We start from the raw sequence: 20,439 nt of genomic DNA, 5'->3' as shown, positions 1-20,439 counted from the left end.
TCGGAGAATCGAGAACCAGGGTAAAGAGTTTAAAAATAAGGGGCATCCACTTTAAACAAAGATGATGAAACATTTTATTCTCTCAGGAGGTTATGAATCTTTGGAAATCCCTTCCTCAAAAAGCAAAGGATGCAGAATCTAAATTATTTTTAGGGCAGAGGAGGTCGAGTCTTGATTCCCAAGAGGATGAAAGATCACTGGGGACTAAGCAGAAATATTGAGTTGACGTTAAATCAGATCAGAAACATAGGGAAAAAAAAGCAGGAGGAGGAGGAGGCCATTCGGCCCTGCTCCACCATTCAGTATGATCCCGACTGATCACCCAACTCAGTCCCCCGTTCCTGCGTTCTCCCCATAAGCTGTGAACATTTTAGCCCTGAGAACTATGTCTAACTCCTCGTTGAGAACCTTCAGTGTTTTGGTCCGTATTGCTTTCTGTGGCAGAGCATTCCAAAGACTCACCACTCTCTGGGTGAAGGCATTTCTCCTCACTGCAGTCCACATGGCCTTCCCAGTATCACTGTGACCTCTGATTGAGGACTTCCTGATCTTCGGGAACATCCTTCCTGTGGGAACCCTGTGATTAGCCATGATGGTATTGAATGATGGAGCCGGCTTGAAGGGTCAATTGCCGACTGCTGTTCCTTGTTTATATGTTGTCCTCTCCCCAGTTAGGGTGGCACTTAATAAAGATCTGTGTGAAGCTAGCAGCTGCCTGGCACAGATCCCTCTTAAAGGGGCAGGCTCTTCAACAGAGGCTCCTGTTAAAGGCGACTGTCTCTATCAGACCCCTGTTCAAGGGCCAATGTCTTTAATTCAGACTCCTCATTACAATTAAAATAAGTACCTGAAGAATCGTTCCATGTCAAAGACTTGAGCCAGGATGTAACTTGAGAGGTTAGAACAGCATGGACCGAGCAAGCTCATTGAAAACCTCCAGGAGGAAGAGGTTTTGTTTAGTTTACTTACAGTGTCAGAGAGTGAAACAGCTTCATAAGCATGAGGCTGTAGGCAGAGAGACAGAGAGAGTATTGGGTCTCATCATAGAGAGCAGCGAAAGAGGTGCCCTAAGATCTGATGTAATGGGGGGACAAGAAGTATGGCAGTGCTGATCAGGTGTACCCTAGAACTCTGTGGGAAGCTGGGGAAGTGATCGCTGGGCCTCTTACTGAGACATTTGTATCATCGATAGTCATAGGTGAGGTGCTGGAAGACTGGAGGTTGGTTAACGTGGTGCATCTGTTTAAGAAAGGTGGTAAGGACAAGCCAGGGAATTATAGACCAGTGAGCCTGACCTCAGTGGTGGGCAAGTTGTTGGAGGGAGTCCTGAGGGACAGGACGTACATGTATTGGGAAAGGCAAGGACTGATTAGGGATAGTCACCATGGTTTTGTGCGTGGGAAATCATGCCTCACAAACTTGATTAAGTTTTTGAAGAAGTAACAAAGAGGATTGATGAGGGCAGAGCAGTAGATGTGATCTATATGGACTTCAGTAAGACGTTCAACAAGGTTTCCCATGGGTGACTGGTTAGCAAGGTTAGATCTCATGGAATACAAGGAGAAATTGGATGCAGAACTGGCTCAAAGGTAGAAGACAGATGGTGGTGGTGGAGGGTTGTTTTTCAGACTGGAGGCCTGTGACCAGTGGAGTGCCACAAGGGCCCTCTACTCTTCATCATTTATACAAATGATTTGGATGTGAGCATAAGAGGTATAGTTAGCAAGTTGGCAGATGACACCAAAATTGGAGGTGTAGTGGACAACGAAGAAGGTTACCCCAGATTACAATAGGATCTTGATGGGCCAATGGGCTGAGAAGTGGCAGATGGAGTTTAATTTAGATAAATGCGAGGTGCTGCATTTTGGGAAAGCAAATCTTAGCAAGACTTATACACTTAATGGTTAAGTCCTGGGGAGTGTTGCTGAACAAAGAGACCTTGGGGTGCAGGTTCATAACTCCTTGAAAGTGGAGTCGCAGGTAGATAGGATAGTGAAGAAGGTGTTTGGTATGCTTTCCTTTATTGGTCAGAGTATTTAGTACAGGAGTTGGGAGGTCATGTTGCGGCTGTACAGGACATTGGTTAGGCCGCTGTTGGAATATTGCATGCAATTCTGGTCTCCTTCCTATCGGAAAGATGTTGTGAAACTTGAAAGGGTCCAGAAAGATTTACAAGGATGTTGCCAGGGTTGGAGGATTTGAGCTATAGGGAGAGGCTGAACAGGCTGGGGCTGTTTTCCCTGGAGTGTGGGAGGCTGAAGGGTGACCTTATAGAGATTTATAAAATCATGAGGGGAATGTATAGAATAAATAGACCAAGTCTTTTCCCTGGGGTGGGGAAGTCCAGAACTAGAGGGCATAGGTTTAGAGTGAGAGGGGAAAGATATAAAAGAGACCTAAGGGGCAACATTTTCATGCAGAGGGTGATATGTGTATGGAATGAGCTGCCAGAGGATGTGGTGGAGGCTGGTACAATTGCAACATTTAAGAGGCATCTGGGTGAGTATATGAATAGGAAGGGTTTGGAGGGATATGGGCCGGGTGCTGGCAGGTGGGACTAGATTGGGTTGGGATATCTGATTGGCATGGATGGGTTGGATCGAAGGGTCTGTTTCTGTACTGTACATCTCTTTGACTCTTATTTCTACAGATTGTAAAACTCATTTTCCTTCTTTCCCCGTTTACTACAGGCCACCGACACTTTCCCGCATCACATTGTCCTCGACCAACCAGCCCTTTCTCCACTGACAGTAATGCGAGTGCTGCTGTGATGCAGAAACCCCGACCAGTAAAGAAACTGAAACACCAAGCAGCACACGTGCGTCGCGAAATCTTCACTGACGGTACGTGTGAGGCTGTGTAACATCGGTCTGGTACATTGTGATTGTGTGCACATTAGGAGCAAATGGACCGTCCTCTTTGACAGTGGGCCCTTCACAATGCCTTTCTCGGTCATGGGGAATGAGCTGACTTCTCCCAGAATCCTCTTCGGTTATCACTCACTACCATCCTCTGTAGAGGCAAGTTATTGTATTGGCCATGGGAATCCCAGGGAAATTATGTTTTTTTGAGAAACAACAGATGAGGTATTGAATTAATACTATTCCCTTTGGAAAATGAAGAGACATTTCAGCAAGGTCCAGGGTTTAATCCTGGATAAGCATCTGGAATATTAACACTGGTTGGACAGCAGCAGCTGAGGCCCTCTAACTTATTACTCTGGGTTCATTAACGTCTTTCTCATCTTGTATTGTAGATCAGTCTCCACATATTTGGGTGTTTGCCTTTGTGGGCATGTCTGTGTCTGTGTGTGGATGTATGCCTTTGTGTGTACGTCTGTGTGGGTGTGTGTTTGTGCGTGAGGCAGAGCACGGAGTGTGCATGAGAGAGAGAGTACATGTGCGAGAGAGACAGTGTGTGTTTGCATGAGCGCATGTGTGAGACTTTATAAATGTACGTGAGAGAGAGAGAGAGAGAGAGCATGTCAATGTGTTAAAGAGAAAGTGTGGCATGTATGTGTGTGTTTGTCTGAGACAGCAGGAGTAGCCATTCAGCCCTTCGAGCCTGCTCCACCATTCAATATAATCCTGGCTGATCATCCAACTCAGTCCCCTGTTCCCACTTTCACCCCCACACCCTTTGATCCATTTAGCCCTAACAACTATATCTAACTCTTTCTTGAAAACATTCAATGTTTTGGCCTCAACCATTTTCTGTAGAAGAGAATTCCACAAGTTCCCCACTCTCTGGGTGAAGACATTTCTCCTCATTTCAGTCCCAAACTGCCTAACCTGTAACTTCAGACTGTGACCCCCTGGTTTTGGACTCCCCGCTCATCAGGAACATCCTTCCAGTGTTAACCCTGTGTAATCCTGTTAGAATGTTATAGGTTTCAATGAGATCCCCCTCGTTCTTCTAAACTCCAGCGAATATAGTCCAAACCACCCCCCCTACCATGGGGAACCTCATCAAACACCTTGCTAAAATCCATGTACATCACACCCATTGCTCCACCTTCATCAACATATTTTGTCACATCCTCAAGGAGGTGTCGTGGGAGCACGAGGCAGCACCGATGCAGCCATCGATGTCGCGGAGGAACAGATGGAGGGAGGTTGAACAGTTCATCAACTTTATCAACACCTTTCACCCCAACCTCAAATTCACCTGGACCATCTCGGACACCTCCCACCCCTTCCTGAATCTCTCCATCACCGTCTATGGCAACTGACTACCACAGACATATCCTACAAGCCCACCGACTCCCACAGCTACCTAGACTACACCTCCACTCACTCTACTTACTGAAAAAATGCCTTCCCTTATTCCCAGTTCCTCTGCTTCCACCGTATCTGTTCCCAGGATGACCAATTCCACCTCAGAAAGTCCCAGAAGGCCTCCTTCTTCCACAGTCTCAACTTCCCTTCCCGCGTGGTTGACAAAGCCCTCCAATACATCTCCTCCACTTCCCACACCTCCCAATGCAACAAGGACAGAGCCTCCACCCCCCCAACCCCAGTCCTCACCTCCCACCCCACCAACCTCTACATACATCGCATCATCCTCTGCCATTTCAATCACCTCCAAATGGACCCCACCACCAAAGATATATTTCCCTCCCCACCCCTATCAGCATTCCTGAGAGGCCATTCTTCTGCAACTCCCTCATCAGGTCCACGCCCCCCTCCCCCACCCACCAACCCACATCCCACTCCCGCACCTTCCCTGTCACTGCAGGAAGTTCAAAACCAGTGCTCACACCTCCCCCCTCACCTCCATCTAAGGGATCCTTTCACATCCACCAGAAATTCACCTGTACCTCTACCAATGTCATCTACTGCATCCGTTGCACCCGGTGTGGTCTTCTGTACATCAGGGAGACAGGATGCCTTCTTGAGGATCATTTCAGAGAACATCTCTGGGACACCCACACCCACCAACCCCACCACCCTGTGACTGAACACTTCTACTCCCCCTCCCGCTCCGCCAAGGACATGCAGGTCCTGGGTCACCTCCACCACTAGATCATTAACCCCCTCACCTGGAGGAGGAACACCTCATATTCCACCTGGGGACCCTGTAACCTCATGGGATAAATGTGGATTTCAACAGCTTCCCCATTTCCCCTCCCCCTACATTATTCCAGTCCCAAGTCTCCAACTTGGCACCGCCCTCTAGACCCATCCATCACCCCCTTCTTACCTATCACCTTCTCCCTCATCTTCATCCACCTATCGTTTTCTCAGCTCCCTTCTCCCCAGTCTCACCCCCCCTCCCATTTATCTCTCAGCCATGGCCCACAAGCCCCATTCCTGAAGAAATGTCGATTCTCCTGCTCCTCGGATGCTGCCTGACCTGCTGTGCTTTACCAGCACCACGGTCTTGACTCTGATCTCCAGCACCTGTAGTCCTCACTTTCTCCCCGGACAGCATATATCCTGTATTGTGGTCTCACTAAGGCCCTGTACAATAGCAGCAAGGCATTCCCGCTGCTCTGCTCGAATCCTCTCCCTGTGAAGTCCATCGCACTATTATTTGCCTATGTGGGGATTGAGGGTGGGAACCAGGAGTGAAATTGAAGAATCTCACATCCAGAGATTCCCACAAGGTCCCGGATCCCATTGCACCGGGCAGAGCCAGGGTCTGACAGGTGTGAACTGTCTCCCCAGCAACAGCATGCAAGGAATAGGGGACAGTATGCCCTTACAGTCATAGGGGTTTACAGCTCAGAAAAAGGCCCTTCAGCCCATCGAGTCTGCGCCAGTTAAAAACAAGCACCTAATTATTCTGCAGCTTAGCCTGCTCTCGATCCCATCCCCCACTCTCCCAGACCTTCCAGAATCAATGGGCCACAGAAACAGGAGAGACAGGATGCTTGAGGGACACAGGTTCAAATCCCATGACAGTAACTGGTTGAGTTTAAGCTCAATTAATAAAATCTGAAAGATCACGCAAGCTCACTTTTAGGTATCTGTTATTCGATATATAAACTATCCCAAACTCCTCAATTAGATTCCAGTCTGTAACTCACTCCCGGGTATCTATTATTCTATATATAAACTATCCCAAACCCCTCAATTAGACTCCAGTCTGTAACTCACTTTTGGGTATCTGTAATTTGATATATAACCTATCCCGAACCCATCAATTAGATTCCATCTGTAACTCACTCCTGGGTATCTATTATTCGATATTTCAATTATCTTGAACCCCTCGATTAGATTCCATCTGTAACTCACTCTTGGGTATCTGTTATTCTATATACAAACCACCCCGAACCCCTCGATTAGATTCCAGTCTGTAACTCACTCCCGGGTATCTGTTATTGTATATATAAACCATCCGATTCCATCTGTAACTCACTCCTGGGTATCTTTTATTCTATATATAAACCACCCCAAACCCCTCAATTAGATTCCATCTGTAACTCATTCCCAGGTGTCTGTTATTCTATATATAAACTATCCCGAACCCCTCAATTAGATTCCATCTGTAACTCACTCTCGGGTATCTATTATTCAATATATAAACCACCCTGAACCCCTCAATTAGATTCCATCTGTAACTCACTCCCGGGTATCTGTTATTCTATATATAAACCACTCAAACCCCTCAATTAGATTCCAGTCTGTAACTCACTCCCGGGTATCTGTTATTCTATATATAAACCACCCCAAACCCCTCAATTAGATTCCATCTGTAACTCATTCCCAGGTGTCTGTTATTCTATATATAAACTATCCCGAACCCCTCAATTAGTTTTCATCTGTAACTCACTCTCAGGTATCTATTATTCTATATATAAACTATCCCGAACCCCTCAATTAGATTCCATCTGTAACTCACTCTCGGGTATCTATTATTCTATATATAAACCACCCTGAACCCCTCGATTAGATTCCATCTGTAACTCACTCCCGGGTATCTGTTATTCTATATATAAACTATCCCGAACCCCTCAATTAGATTCCATCTGTAACTCACTCTCGGGTATCTATTATTCTATATATAAACCACCCTGAACCCCTCGATTAGATTCCATCTGTAACTCACTCCCGGGTATCTGTTATTCTATATATAAACTATCCCGAACCCCTCAATTAGATTCCATCTGTAACTCACTCCCGGGTATCTGCTATTCTATATATAAACTATCCCGAACCCTTCAATTAGATTCCATCTGTAACTCACTCTCGGGTATCTGTTATTCTATATATAAACTATCCCGAACCCCTCAATTAGATTCCATCTGTAACTCACTCTCGGGTATCTATTATTCTATATATAAACCACCCTGAACCCCTCGATTAGATTCCATCTGTAACTCACTCCCGGGTATCTGTTATTCTATACATAAATACCCACCGAGCCCCTTCGATTAGAATCCAGCCTGTAAGTTATTTTATTCTATACAAGGACATTTGTCCTGTCCTTTCGCTGATCCCATGAACCTTTCAGTCAGACTTTGTTCTGTGGAATCAATCTTGGGATCTGTTATTCTCATGATAAAAGTGTTCCTGCCTGTGAGGGCACTGTAATTTTGGCAATTCCTGTGGAATTATCCCATTTCTAGGATCAAGCAGTTTTGCAAGAGGCAGAGAAAGAGCTGAGAGATTTGAGGGGGTTGAGGGGGCGTGGGGTGATGTGTGGGAGTGTGGAGATGCGAGTAATGTAGATACAGTGAATGCAAAGATTGCAATGACGGGTGAAGAGAGAGTTTGAGCCAGGTCCACTGAACATTAATGCGATTCATTACCAGATATAATCACAAAAGCAATGGCCCTTAGGGTTGGAATTGGGTTGAGAGAACAGCAATAATCAAACAGAAGATTAAAATAGATCGGGGGGGTTGTTCCTCTAAACCCCTGATATTAGGAAGTCATTGCCAGGGGTGACTGTATAATTAAAAAGCTGACTTGGAGGTCAGAGAATGCACTGCGGTTTTGTCTGAGGAAAATTAGATTGAAAAAGAACAGGGGATTTAATTAGAGGTCAATCCATTGGGTCAACCTGGAGTCCAGGTGTTTTGAATTAAACAGGAATCAACCATAAAGCTATTGGCTGCTTTGATGAATATTAAACATTTCCAGTGGGATGACTGAATTATTCCACGGCACTGCCATTGCTTTTAATATTCTCCCTTCCATTGCCATTGTTCCCAGCCTCTCACCTCACCCCCGTCCAATGGCACAGTGAGAAAGTGCCTTGTCCAGTGTGACACTATGAAGACAGACCTGCATTCTTATTGCACTCTCCTGGTACTCAGGATGTCTGATAGTGCACGAGAGTCAATGCTTCAGTTCAGAAGTGCCCACTGCTTTAATTTTTTTTTCTTCTTTTCTTTTTCATCAAAGGGCAGTGCATCTCCTGGTTAGATTTTTTTTTTCTTTTCTTCTCTTTTTGTTTAAACCCCCAGACTACCACCTAACTGTGGTAGTGCTTATTTTTTCCCCAGCACCCGTGGTGTGTGTGTGCAGGTGTGAGACACAGTGAGAGACACAAAGTGCACAAATCTTTATTCAATTTCCACCACCAGGAAGTAAAGGAAACACCCGAGTGGCCTGTGACAAGCAGTGCCCTTCACATCAAAAGGCAATGCTGTGTGATCAAAACAGTGAAGGGGAGGGCAGGGATTAAATCAAAATAGAGTTGGAGGGGGAAATGATGCACTCCACTCCCTGCGGCGCCCACCTCTCCCTGAACAACTCCAGGGTGTTGTTGGAGCCCACTGCTTTATCACACTGCTGTGCACACAGAGCAATCAATGTGTGCACAGTGTGATAACAACCATATAGGTTTGGTTATGTTGATTGAAGAATGACAGTTGGGGCAAGATGTTAGAGAGATCTCCCCTGTGTTTCTTTCAAATGATGCATGACTCTTCCTTAGAACTGGTTCAGGAATTAGTGGCACTGCTTCTCTCTCCACAGATTCTGCCAGACCAGCTGAGTTTCTCCAGCACTCTGTGTTTCCACAAGACCATAAGACATAGGCCATTCAGCCCATTGAGTCTGCTCCACCATTCAATCATGGCTGATAGGTTTCTCAACCCCATTCTCCCACATTTTCCCCGTAGCCTTTGATCCACTCGACAGTCAAGAACCAATCTCTACCTTAAATATACTCAATGACTTCTCCTCCATTGCCTTCTGTGGCAATGACTTCCAGAGATTCCCCACTCTCTGGCTGAAGAAGTTTCTCCTTATCTCCATTCTAAAAGGTCTTGCCTTTAGTCTAAGGCTGTGCCCTCAGGTCCTGGTGTCTCCTACCAATGGTAACATCTTCCCAACATCCACTCTGTCCAGGAGAAAGTGAGGGCTGCGGATGTGGAGATCAGAGTTGACAGTGTGATGCTGGAAAAGCACAGCAGGTCAGGCAGCATCTGAGGAGCAGGAGAATCGATGCTTCCGGCCTAAGCCCTTCATCAATGCTGCAAATGTTTCCATTTCTGAGAATTTCTCTGCCCTAAGGAGAAACATTCCAACTCTTTGGATTCTTTACATAACATAGAGAGAGGGCTGAGTGAGCAGGAAGCATTTACAGTTCTGTGTTTGGGGAATGTCATTCAGCAACTCATCACAAAGCTGTGCAGACACTAACAGCCAGATTACAGGATTAGCCAGGGCAAACACAGGAGGGAATATTCCCCATGACCAGGGAGTCCAGACCAGGGGTCAAATCCTCAGAATACAGGATAGGCCATGTAGGACTGAGATGGGGAGACTATGGAAATCTTTGTCACAAAGTGGCTGAGGTTAAAACGTTGATTGTTTTCAAGAAGGAATTAGATATAATTCCAAGGAATAATGGGAGTAAAGGCAATGGGGAGAAAACGTTGGATGATCAACCCTGATCATATTGAATGGTGGAGCAGGCTCAAAGGGCTGAATGGCCTACTAGTTTCCGTGTTTCTACAGGGTATGTTTTCATTCTGGTTTTCAAATCCTTGTGTAGCTTCACCCCTCTTTATCTTTACAACCTCTTTCAGCCCTCTGAGATCTCTCCACTGCGCTGATTCTGGGCTCTTGTCTGTCTCCTGAGTATAATCACTCCACTACTGAGGCAGATGGCTCTGCAGCTGCCTGGGCCCTGAGCTCTGGAACTCTTTCTCTGCCTGAATCTCCCTGCCTTCATCAAAAACCAACCTTTTTGACCAGGCTTTTTGACTCTGTACATCTTTATTGTGGCTCAGTGTCTAATAATAATGGATGAGGGTGTGATGAGTAGAGACAAGGTGCTGGCCTTACCAGCAAGTTGGGTCCTGAAGAGATTTTGAGACACGAGAAGGTAACGGAAAAATGCAATGATTTTTTTATTAATGTGCTTGCAATCTTAGAGCTGCCTCCTCCTCCGATTCCCCCTCCTGCCATCAAATCGCCCAGCTTCCAGACCAAGGGTCACCTGGAGGCTTGGCCACCCATGGTCCCGAAATCCCACGCAGTGGAACAGAGGGTGGAGCGAGCCGGGGACAGCAGGAAGGCCAGCGGCCTCCGAGGAAGAGAAGGCGCGGATGCCCAGCACCTTCCCGAAAGCCGCACAAACCCGCCAGAGTGCCGAGACCTTCCTGATGCCTGGCAGCAGGAAGCCCATGGAGCCAAGCAACGCCTGAACAAGGCCAGCAAGCGGGAACCTTCCCAGCCAAAGGCCCGCCTTCCAACAGGTAAGAAAACGGAAGTGACTGCTCCCCCTAGTGCCTGGCAGAATCACAAAGAGCAGGTTGGTCATGGCTGGGCGGCTGGTCTGTGACACAGAGTGACCCCAAAAGCATGGGTTCAATTCCCACACTGACCGAGGTTACCATGAAAGACTGTCCTTCTCAATTTATTGCCCTCACCTGAGATGTAGTGACCTTCAGATTAAACCACTACCTGTGGTCTCTCTCCAATGAGAGAGCAGTCCTGTGGTCTGGTGAGACCTTCCCATTGCTACCTCTGGATGCCTGACCTGCACTGAGGAACTGCTTTGACGTGTGGTTCTTGTTATAGGAAGAGGAATGTGGAGACAGGCTGAGAAGACCTGGGGGATATGGTTAATATGCAGAATAGGCATTCAAACCGATCAGTTTGTAAAGAATTTACTGAGCACCATTTGGCCTAACTGGTCCATACCAGTGATTATACAATGCACAATCCATCTCCTGCCCTCCTTCTACACACCCTGTCAACACAGCCATCTGTTTTTTCCTTCCTCGTGTTCTTTTTTTTTATCAAGGTTCCCCCTAAATGGGTCCACGCCAATCACCTCAACACTTCACATTCTCACCACTCTCTGATAAAAGATCTTCTTGAATTCATAACTGGATTATTCATGACTAACGTTTGTGCCTTGTGATTCCACAGTTTCACCCAATGGCCCTGGTTGTTGCACAGTATCATCGCTTCCTAATTTTCCACGTTATTTCGCTTCTCAATTGATCTTTTTTTTGCTCTGTCAAGGGTGTGAATGTCACTGGCTGGGTCACTATTTGTTGCCTGTTTGCCGTTGACAAGGTGTTGATGACCTGCCTTCTTAAACCTCTACAATCCATGTGCTTTAGGTACACACACACAGCTGTTAGTAACATGGAATTCAGGAGCACAATGAGGACATTTGGCCCTTTAAACTTGCTCCACTATTCAATAAAATCATGGCTGAGCTGAATATGGTCTCAACCCCACCTTCCTGTCTGTATTCCATTGCTGTTAACCTCCTTGTTGATCAAAGCTCCATCCCAATTGACCTTAAATCAATCTAATCAGCCAGTCTCCTCTGTTTTCCAACAATGAACATTTTTCCAGTGATACTAAAGGAATGGCAATATATTTCCAAGTCAGGATGGTGAGTGGCTTGGAGGGAACTCGCAGGGGGTGGTGTTCCCATGTATCTGCTCCCCTTGTCCTTCAAGATGGAAGTGGTCCAGGGTTTGGAAGGTACTGTCTTTGGTAAATTTCTACAGTGCATTTTGTAGATAATACAGTGTTGCTTCTGAGCAATGGTGGTGGAGGTAATGAATATTGGGTCAATATAGTTGCTCAGTGGTTAGCGTTAATGCCTCACAGTGCTAAGAACCTGGGTTCAATTCCACCCATGGACGTCTGTCTATGTGGAGTTTGCATGTTCCCGTGGGTGCATGGGTGTACTCCAGTATCCTTCCACAGCCCAAAATGTGCAGATTAGGTGGATTGGCCATGCTAAATTGCTCATAGTGTCCAGGGATGTGCAGGTTAGGTGGATTACTCAGGGGGAATGTGGGTTTAATGGGAATAAGATTAGTTGGGGATGCTGTTCAGATCATTGTTGGTTGAATGGCCTGTTTCTTCACTGTAGGGATTCTATCATTCAATGTTGAAAGTGATGGATATGGCGCCTGAAATTCACTGCATCGTAAAGTACTGTTTCACACTCAGCTATGATTTTAGGATGCATGATTTTTGAGACTTACTGCGTTAGGCTGGCCAATCCTTCTGGATTGTCCCAGGGATTTCCAGGATGTAAGATGATTCTCAAAGACACTGCCACTGGCCAAGCACATGAGGAGAAAGAACATGGGAGATTTTCACCTTGTCTCAGAAGCTGCATTAATCAAGTACTGGACAATCGAGGAGTGTAGGGCAAGGCCATCAGATTAAAAGTCTACAATCATCCAATCAGGATTAGGGGGATATGGTTAACATACAGAGTAGGCATTCAAACCGATCAGTTTGCAAGTAATTTGCAACTGAGCACCATTTGGCCTAACTGGACCATACCAGTGATTATACAATGCACAATCCATCTCCTACCCTCCTTCTACACACCCTGTCAACACAGCCATCTGTTTCTTCCTCCCTCATTTGGCTCAAGTCCATTTGATCATGAGTTGTGTGTGCTTGGGTATCATACAATGGAGACATCTAGGATTCTGAGAGGACTTGACTGGGTGGATATGGATTCCTCTTGTGAGAGAATCTTGAACTACAGATCACTTTTTAAAATCCAGGGACCATCCATTTAAAGCAGAGATAACACTATAGGACACAAGTGAAGAAGTAGGCCATTCAGCCCATTGAGTCTACTGTGCCATTCACTGGGAACGTGGCTGATCATTCTCAAATACACTTTCCTGCCTTTTCCCAATAACTCCTGGATTCCCTTCCTGGTTAAAAACCTCTGTATCCCAGTGGGTTGTGAGTCTTTGGAAAGTTCTTCCCAGAAATATAGTGGAAGCAGATCCTTGGATATTTTAAGGCAGTGGTGACAGATCCTTGTTAAGCAAGGGCTGAAAGTTTAGAAGGAGGATGTGGTTACAATCCGACCAGCCATTATCTTACTGAACGGTGCCGCAGGCTTGAGGGGCTGAATTGTCCACGCTTCCTTGTTCATGTGACCAATTCAGGAAAGGTAGGAGGCAAAGTATCACGGGGTGGAGGTGGACAGGTGATGATGTCATTGCACTAGCAATTTGGAGACCCAAACTGACATTCTCAGGATATGGATTTCAAATCCCACGATTGCAGCTGGTGGAATTTATATTCAATCAATGAATACGTTCCAGCAATTCAATCAAAAGTTAGGCTCAGTAATTGTGGCCATGACTCTGCCATATCTCAGAATCGTCAAATTGTTATAGCACCAAAAGAGGCCTGCCATGCCTACACAAGTTCTAGTACCCAATGTCAATGTCCTACCTTTCCCCCAAGTCCCTTGCACACCCTTTCTATCCAAGTAACCACCCAATACCCTCCTGAGTGCCTCAACTGAACTCACTTCCACCAAATTTCCAGGCAGAGCATTCCAGACCCTGACGACTCGTTGGGGAAAATCATTTTTCCTTACATCACCCTTGATACTTTCACACGTTATTTTAAATCTATGTCCCTCTCATTCTTGTTTTCTTTACAATTTGTAAAACCCCATCTGGTTTGCAAGCGGACATCTACTGATCTCACCTGGTCTGGACTATATGTGGCTTCAGACCCACAGTGAGAGGGCTGCTTCTTAACTAGCTCTGAAATGGGTGAGTGCCTCACTCAGTCCAAAGATAGACCATAAATTCTATCATCTCCAGCAATGCCCACTGACCATGAGAAAGCATTAAAAAGAAGATATGCACATCTGTCTTTCTCATGTTAACACAATCATGGGGCAAGAACAATGGCAAGGAAATGATTATGGGTCTTCTGGGCTTTTTTTTAACTTGTTCATTTTGTTGGGATGTGGATGTAACTGGCTGGGCCCAGCTATTATTGCCTGTCTCTAGTTGCCCCTTGAAGAAGGTGGGGGTGAGCTGTCTTCTTGAACCGCTGCAGTCCATGTGCTGTAGTTAGGCCTATAATGCCCCTAGGGAGGGAATTCCAGTACTTTGACCCAGCAACAGTGAAGGAACAGCGATATATTTCCAAGTCAAGATGGTGAGTGGTTTGGAGGGGAACTTGCAGGGGTGGTGTTCCCATGTATTCACTGTCCTTGTCCTTTAAGATGGAGGTGGTCATGGGTTTGGTCAGGGCTGTCTGAGGATCTTTGGGGAATTTCTGCAGTACATCTCGTAGATAGTTCACACTGCTGCTACTGAGCATCGGTGGTAGAGGGAGTGGATGTGGTGCCAAACAAGCGGCTGCTTTGTCCTGGATGGTATCAAGCTTCTTGAGTGTTGTTAGAGCTGCATCCATCCAGGCAAGTGGGGAGTATTCCATCACCCCTGACTTTTGCCTGGTAGATGGTGGACAGCCTTTGGGGAATCAAGAGATGAGTTACTAGCTGCAGTATTCCCAGCCTCTGACCTGCTGTTATAGCCCCTACGTTTATGTGGTGAGTCCAGTTGTGTTTCTGTTGAGTTTCTGATCAGTGGTAACTCCCGGGATGTTGATAGTGGGGGACTCAGTGATGGTAACACAATCGAATGTCAAGGGGCGGTGGTTAGTTTGTCTCTTATTGGTGATGGTCGTAGCCTGGCATTCATGTGGTGCGAAGGGGCCCTCCCACCACCCCGCCCCACCATCTTACCTTCTCACGTGTGTGTCATACAGGGGCCCCTGAGGATGTGCTTCCTTACAGCCGGCCAACATTCCCCTCTGCACAGAATCCCAGGGAACCCAGCTCCTCCAGCTCCATGTCTTCAAGAGGGTCTGGAGGTCGGAGAAGAGCGGAACAACTCATGGCCAGCAGCACCAGTGGCATTTCCCGCAGGAATCCCATGGACACTGGCCTTCAGGAAATGGGAACGTATGAATGTGAGGAGGAAGAAGACCTTGAGGTAAGCGATCAGGAATCGTTCATGTTGGAGAAAGGCGGTGGTGGGGGGTGGTCGCGGGATAGGATTGGGGGTGTAGGATAGCTGTAGAGAGGACAGATTTTTGGAACTGTTAGAGTCTCATATCTGATTCGCATCCCGTGAAAATTAAAGCAAAGTGTAAGCTGAAAGATCATGGGGGACCTGCAGGAAAGCACAGATGAGGTTATAATCCATTCAGCCATGACCTTATTGAATACTAGAGCAGGCTTGAAGGGCCGAATATCCTACTCTTCTTCCCAGTTCATATGTACAACACCCTTCGAGTATTAATCAGCTCAGTCAGATGGTCAGGGCATTGCCTGGTCTGGAGCGACTCAGCGAGACACTAGAGAGGGTGGGCTTGTTTTCCCTGGAGCTGAAGGGGGACCTGATTGAGGTGTACAAAATTATAAGCAGCATAGCTGGGGTAGACAGGGAGAAGTTGGGAAGTGTGCTGCTGGAAAATCACAGCAGGTCAGGCAGTAGCCAAGGAGCAGGTGAGTCGGTGTTTCAGGCATAAGCACTTCATCTGCAGCTCCATTCCTGATGAGGGGCTTGTGCCCGAAATGTCGACTCTCCTGCACCTCAGATGCTGCCTGACTGGCTGTGCTCTTCCAGCATCCCACCTTTCAACTCTGACTCTCCAGCATCTGCAGACCTCACTTTCTCCATAGAGAGGGAGAAACCTTAGTCGAGGGGTCAGTGAGCAGGGGGTTCAGTTTTAAGGTAGAAGCTCTAGGTTTAGAGGGAATCTCAGGAAAGAAAAATCATCCCCAGGGTGATGGGAATTGGGAATTCACTGTCTGAATGGTGCTGGGGCAGGAAACATTAAGAACTACTTAAATGAGCACATGGAACATCAGAGTGGGGGCCAAGCACTGGACAGTGGGAGAAGAATAGATCAGGATGGGTGTATGAATAAGAAGGGTTGAGAGGGATATGGGCCAAGTGCTGGCAAATGGGACTAGATCAGTTTAGGATATCTGGTCAGCGTGGACAAGTTGGACTGAAGGATCTGTTTCCGTGCTGTACATCTCCATGACTCTGTGTCTCTGTAACTTGTGCAGGCATGATGGGCTGAACGGCCATTTTCCATTCTGTAAAAACCCTATGCCTCTGAGGCCTTTCAGCCCATCACGCCGATGCTGGAGCTTTGAAAGAGCTATCCAATGAGTTCCCTAATAGCCTCAGACATTATTTCCCCTTCAAACAATTGCTGGATTAAAGGCTCCCATTGAGTCTGATTTCACCATCTTTTCAGACAGTTTGATTAGATCATAACAGGTGAAGCAGAACATTCCTGATGTGACCTCTGGTTGTTTTATAACATTGTACCTGTTTTCTGGTGGTGCACCATCACCAATTCCTTATTTACTCTAGTTTGATGACTTCTCTGAAGTTAATCCCACCCTCTGCGACTTACTCCAAAACCCTCAGTTTGTCTTTCCCTTCTGCAATTTGGAAAAGTTTTCCTGCTCAAGTTTTGCTGCATGAACTCTTAAGTTATGTTTCAATATATTTTACGCTCCCACACCCTTCCCTATCATTCTGATAGCCAGCACCGCTCTTCCAATTTCTCCCCCAAGCTCAATCAACCAGGCTCAATCCATGTCACTCTCCTCTGTCCCAAATTTCCTTTTAGTTTTCCATGTTAGTTTGACCAACATAACAGGAGGAGGTCTGTCTTGTCCCCTTACACAAGGAGGGATGTAGTTGTATTAGAGGCAGTTCAGAGGAGGTTCACCAGATTGATTCCAGAGATGAGGGGCTTGTCTTATAGAGCCATAGAGATGTACAGCGTGGAAACAGATTCTTCGGCCCAACTTGTCCATGCTGACCAGATATCGTAAATTAATCTAATCCCACTTGCCAGCATTTGGCCTATATCCCTCTAAACCCTTCCATTTCATAAACTTTTAAATGTAATTGTCCCAGCCTCCATCACTGGCAGCTCATTCCATACACACACCAGCCTCTACATGAAAAAGTTACCCCTCAGGTAAATCTTACCCCTCTCACCTTAAACCTATTAGATTAGATTACTTACAGTGTGGAAACTGGCCCTTCGGCCTAACAAGTCCACACCAACCCGCCAAAGCACAACCCACCCATACCCCTACATTTACCACTTACCTAACACTACGGGCAATTTAGCATGGCCAATTCACCTGACCCGCACATCTTTGGACTGTGGGAGGAAACCAGAGCACCCGGAGGAAACCCATGCAGACACGGGGAGAACGTGCAAACTCCACACAGTCAGTCGTGTGAGTCGGGAATTGAACCCGAGTCTCCGGCGCTGTGAGGCAGCAGTGCTAACCACTGTGCCACCGTGCCGCCCACAATGCCCTCTAGCTTTGGACTCACCTATACTGGGAAAACAACCATAGCTATCCACCCTGCCCATGCCCCCCACCATGATTTTATAAACCTCTATGAGGTCACTCCTCAGCTTCCAACACTCCAGGAGAAAATATCCCAGCCCTTTCAGTCTCTCCCCGTAGCTCAAACCCTCCAGTTCCAGCAACATCCTTGTAAGTATTTTCTGCACCCTCTCAAGTTTTACAAAATCCTTTCGATAGAAGAGTGACCAGAATTGTATGCAGTATTTCAAAAGTGGTCTCAGAAAGAGTAGCAGTTTAGGCCTATACTCTTTGCTGTTTGGAAGAATAAGAGGTGAGCTAACAGAGGTTGAGAAGATGCTGAAGGGGATGGACAATGTAGACACAGATAGAATGTGTACCTCATATGGGGCAAACTAGAGCAAGAGGTCATAGCTTTAGGATAGGGAGGGGCAGATTTAAAACAGAGATGAGAAGGAATTATTTCTATCAAAGGGTGTTCAATCTGTGGAATTCACTCCTCCAGAATGCAGTGGATGATGAGGCATTGAGTAAATTTAAGAAGGGGAGAGAGATTTTTAAACAGTAATGGGTTTAAGGGTTATGCAGAGCGGGCAGGAAAATAGAATTGAGGCTGAGATGACATCTGAGCTGAAAATGTGTTGCTGGAAAAGCGCAGCAGGTCAGGCAGCATCCAAGGAGCAGGAGATTCGACGTTTCGGGCATGAGCCCTTCTTCAGAAACGTCGACTCTCCTGCTCTTCGGATGCTGCCTGAATTGCTGTCCTTTTCCAGCACCACTCTAATCTAGAATCTTGTAGAACTTGAGACTTGCTAAAAATGGACACATTTTGACAAAGAATTTTGTTTTCCTGGTCTCATCAATTAAGTTTAGTATTGGGTGATGTTGGTTTTGGGATTGATCTATTTGGAATTGAGTTGGTTGGGATTGTGTTGTTTGAGATTGAGTTGATGGGGATTGAGTTCGCTATCAGATAATTACAGTCACAATTCAATATCATAAAGGGGAACAATTCTTTCACACTGTTCTGAACCCCTTCAAGTTTTACAACATCCTTCTGATAGGAGGGAGACCAGAATTGCACACACTATTCCAACAGTGGCCTAATCAATGTCCTGTACAGCTGCAATATGACCTCCCAATTCCTGTACCTAATACTTGAACCAATAAAGGAAAGCATACCAAACGCCTTCTTCACTATCCTATCTACCTGCGACTCTACTTTCAAGGAGCTATGAACCTGCACTCCAAAGTCTCTTTGTTCAGCAACACTCCCCAGGACGTTACCATTAAGTGTATAAATCCTGCTCTGTTGTGCTTTTCCAAAATGCAGCACCTTGCATCTATCTAAATTAAACCCCATCTGCCACTCCTCAAACCATTGGCCCATCTGACCAAGATCCCATTGTAATCTGAGGTAACATTCTTCGCTGTCCACTACACCTCCAATTTTGGTGTCATCTCATTCTAGGTTACATTTGAGTTTGGTATCAGATCATTAAATGTATAATTCAGTCTCGCAAACACTCCACTACTGGACCCGAGAGGGTGCGGGAATAGGGCAGAGGGACAAATGGATGACAAAGTATGTGGAAATCGCCAGTTAAAGGAGACCATTTGGCTCATCATGTCTGTACCAGTTCTCAGACTGAGCATTATGGCTTAGAGCCATTTTCGAGCCTTTTCCCCATAACGTCACACGTTATTTCGATTTATATAATCAAACTGCTTAGTCAAAGGGTCAAGAACAAGGGGCAAACTTTTACAGTGAAAGGTAGAAAGTTTAGAGGTTGCAGGGATCTGCAATGCACAGCCTTAGAGGATAATAGAGATGTGTACCTTCACAATCTTCATAAAGCACTTGGAGGTATCATAACTTTATGAGCCTAATGTGAAAAAGTGGGACTAGTGTAGGTAGTAGCATATTTTTGATGGTATAGATTCAATGGGCCGAAGGGCCTGTTCTGTGTTGTATGATTCTATGACGTCATGCCCAGTATGATGTCTCAATTAAACCTGCTGCCATCACCCTTCCAGTCAGCACAATCCAGGCCCTATCTGTTTGCTGTGGGTTTCTGACTTTGTATTTGCTTCTTTTATAAGCTACTTTAAACCGAAAGTTGCTGGAAAAGCTCAGTAGGTCTGGCAGCATCTGTGAAGAGAAATCAGAGTTAACGTTTTGGGTCCGGTGACCCTTTGTCAGAACTCAAGTCTGCGCCCTTTGGTTCTTACTCCCTTTCACGAGTGAGAACAGTTTCTCCTCTGTACTCTGTCGAGTCTCCTCACGATTTTGAAAACATGTAGGACATAGAACATTACAGCGCAGTACCCAGGCCCTTTGGCCTTCGATGTTGCACCGATCTACAAAATTAATCTGATCCCATCTAACCTACACCATTCCATTATTACCTATACGTATGTCCAATGCCCATTTAAATGTCCTTAACGTCAGTGAGTCTACTACTGTTGCAGGCAGGTCATTCCACACCCCCTACTACTCTCTGAGTAAAGAAACTACCTCTGACATCTGTCCTATATCTATCACTTTCAATTTAAAGCTATGCCCCCTCATGTTAGCCTTCACCATCCAAGCAAAAAGGCTCTCACTGTCCACTCTATCTAAACCTCTTATTATCTTATTCATCTCGATTAAGTCACCTCTCAACCTTCTTCTCTCCAACAAAAACAACCTCAGTTGCCTCACCCTTTCCTCATAAGACCTTCCTTCCATACCAGGCAGAAGTGGGTGCTGCAGATTTTGGAGATCAGAGTCAAGATTAGAGTGGTGCTGGGAAAGCACAGCTGGTCAGGCAGCATCCAAGGAGCAGGAAAATCGATGTTTCGGGC

At 46.1% G+C, this 20,439-nt stretch overlaps 1 protein-coding gene across 3 annotated transcripts in view; it reads left to right on the top strand.

Moving 5' to 3' along the window:
* The window catches only part of robo1 (roundabout, axon guidance receptor, homolog 1 (Drosophila)), a 364,449-nt gene that overhangs the window by 337,117 nt on the left and 6,893 nt on the right, over window positions 1–20,439 (top strand). For all 3 annotated transcript variants that reach the window (XM_060833868.1, XM_060833867.1, XM_060833869.1), the window contains 3 exons: window positions 2,691–2,843; window positions 10,337–10,660; window positions 14,985–15,211. In XM_060833868.1, the coding sequence (XP_060689851.1) occupies window positions 2,691–2,843; window positions 10,337–10,660; window positions 14,985–15,211 (704 nt within the window). The remainder of the gene's footprint in view (window positions 1–2,690; window positions 2,844–10,336; window positions 10,661–14,984; window positions 15,212–20,439) is intronic.

Source organism: Hemiscyllium ocellatum, chromosome 12, assembly GCF_020745735.1.
Source record: "Hemiscyllium ocellatum isolate sHemOce1 chromosome 12, sHemOce1.pat.X.cur, whole genome shotgun sequence".
Classification (NCBI taxonomy): Eukaryota; Metazoa; Chordata; class Chondrichthyes; order Orectolobiformes; family Hemiscylliidae; genus Hemiscyllium; species Hemiscyllium ocellatum.
This window is presented reverse-complemented; position numbering and strand designations above follow the sequence as displayed.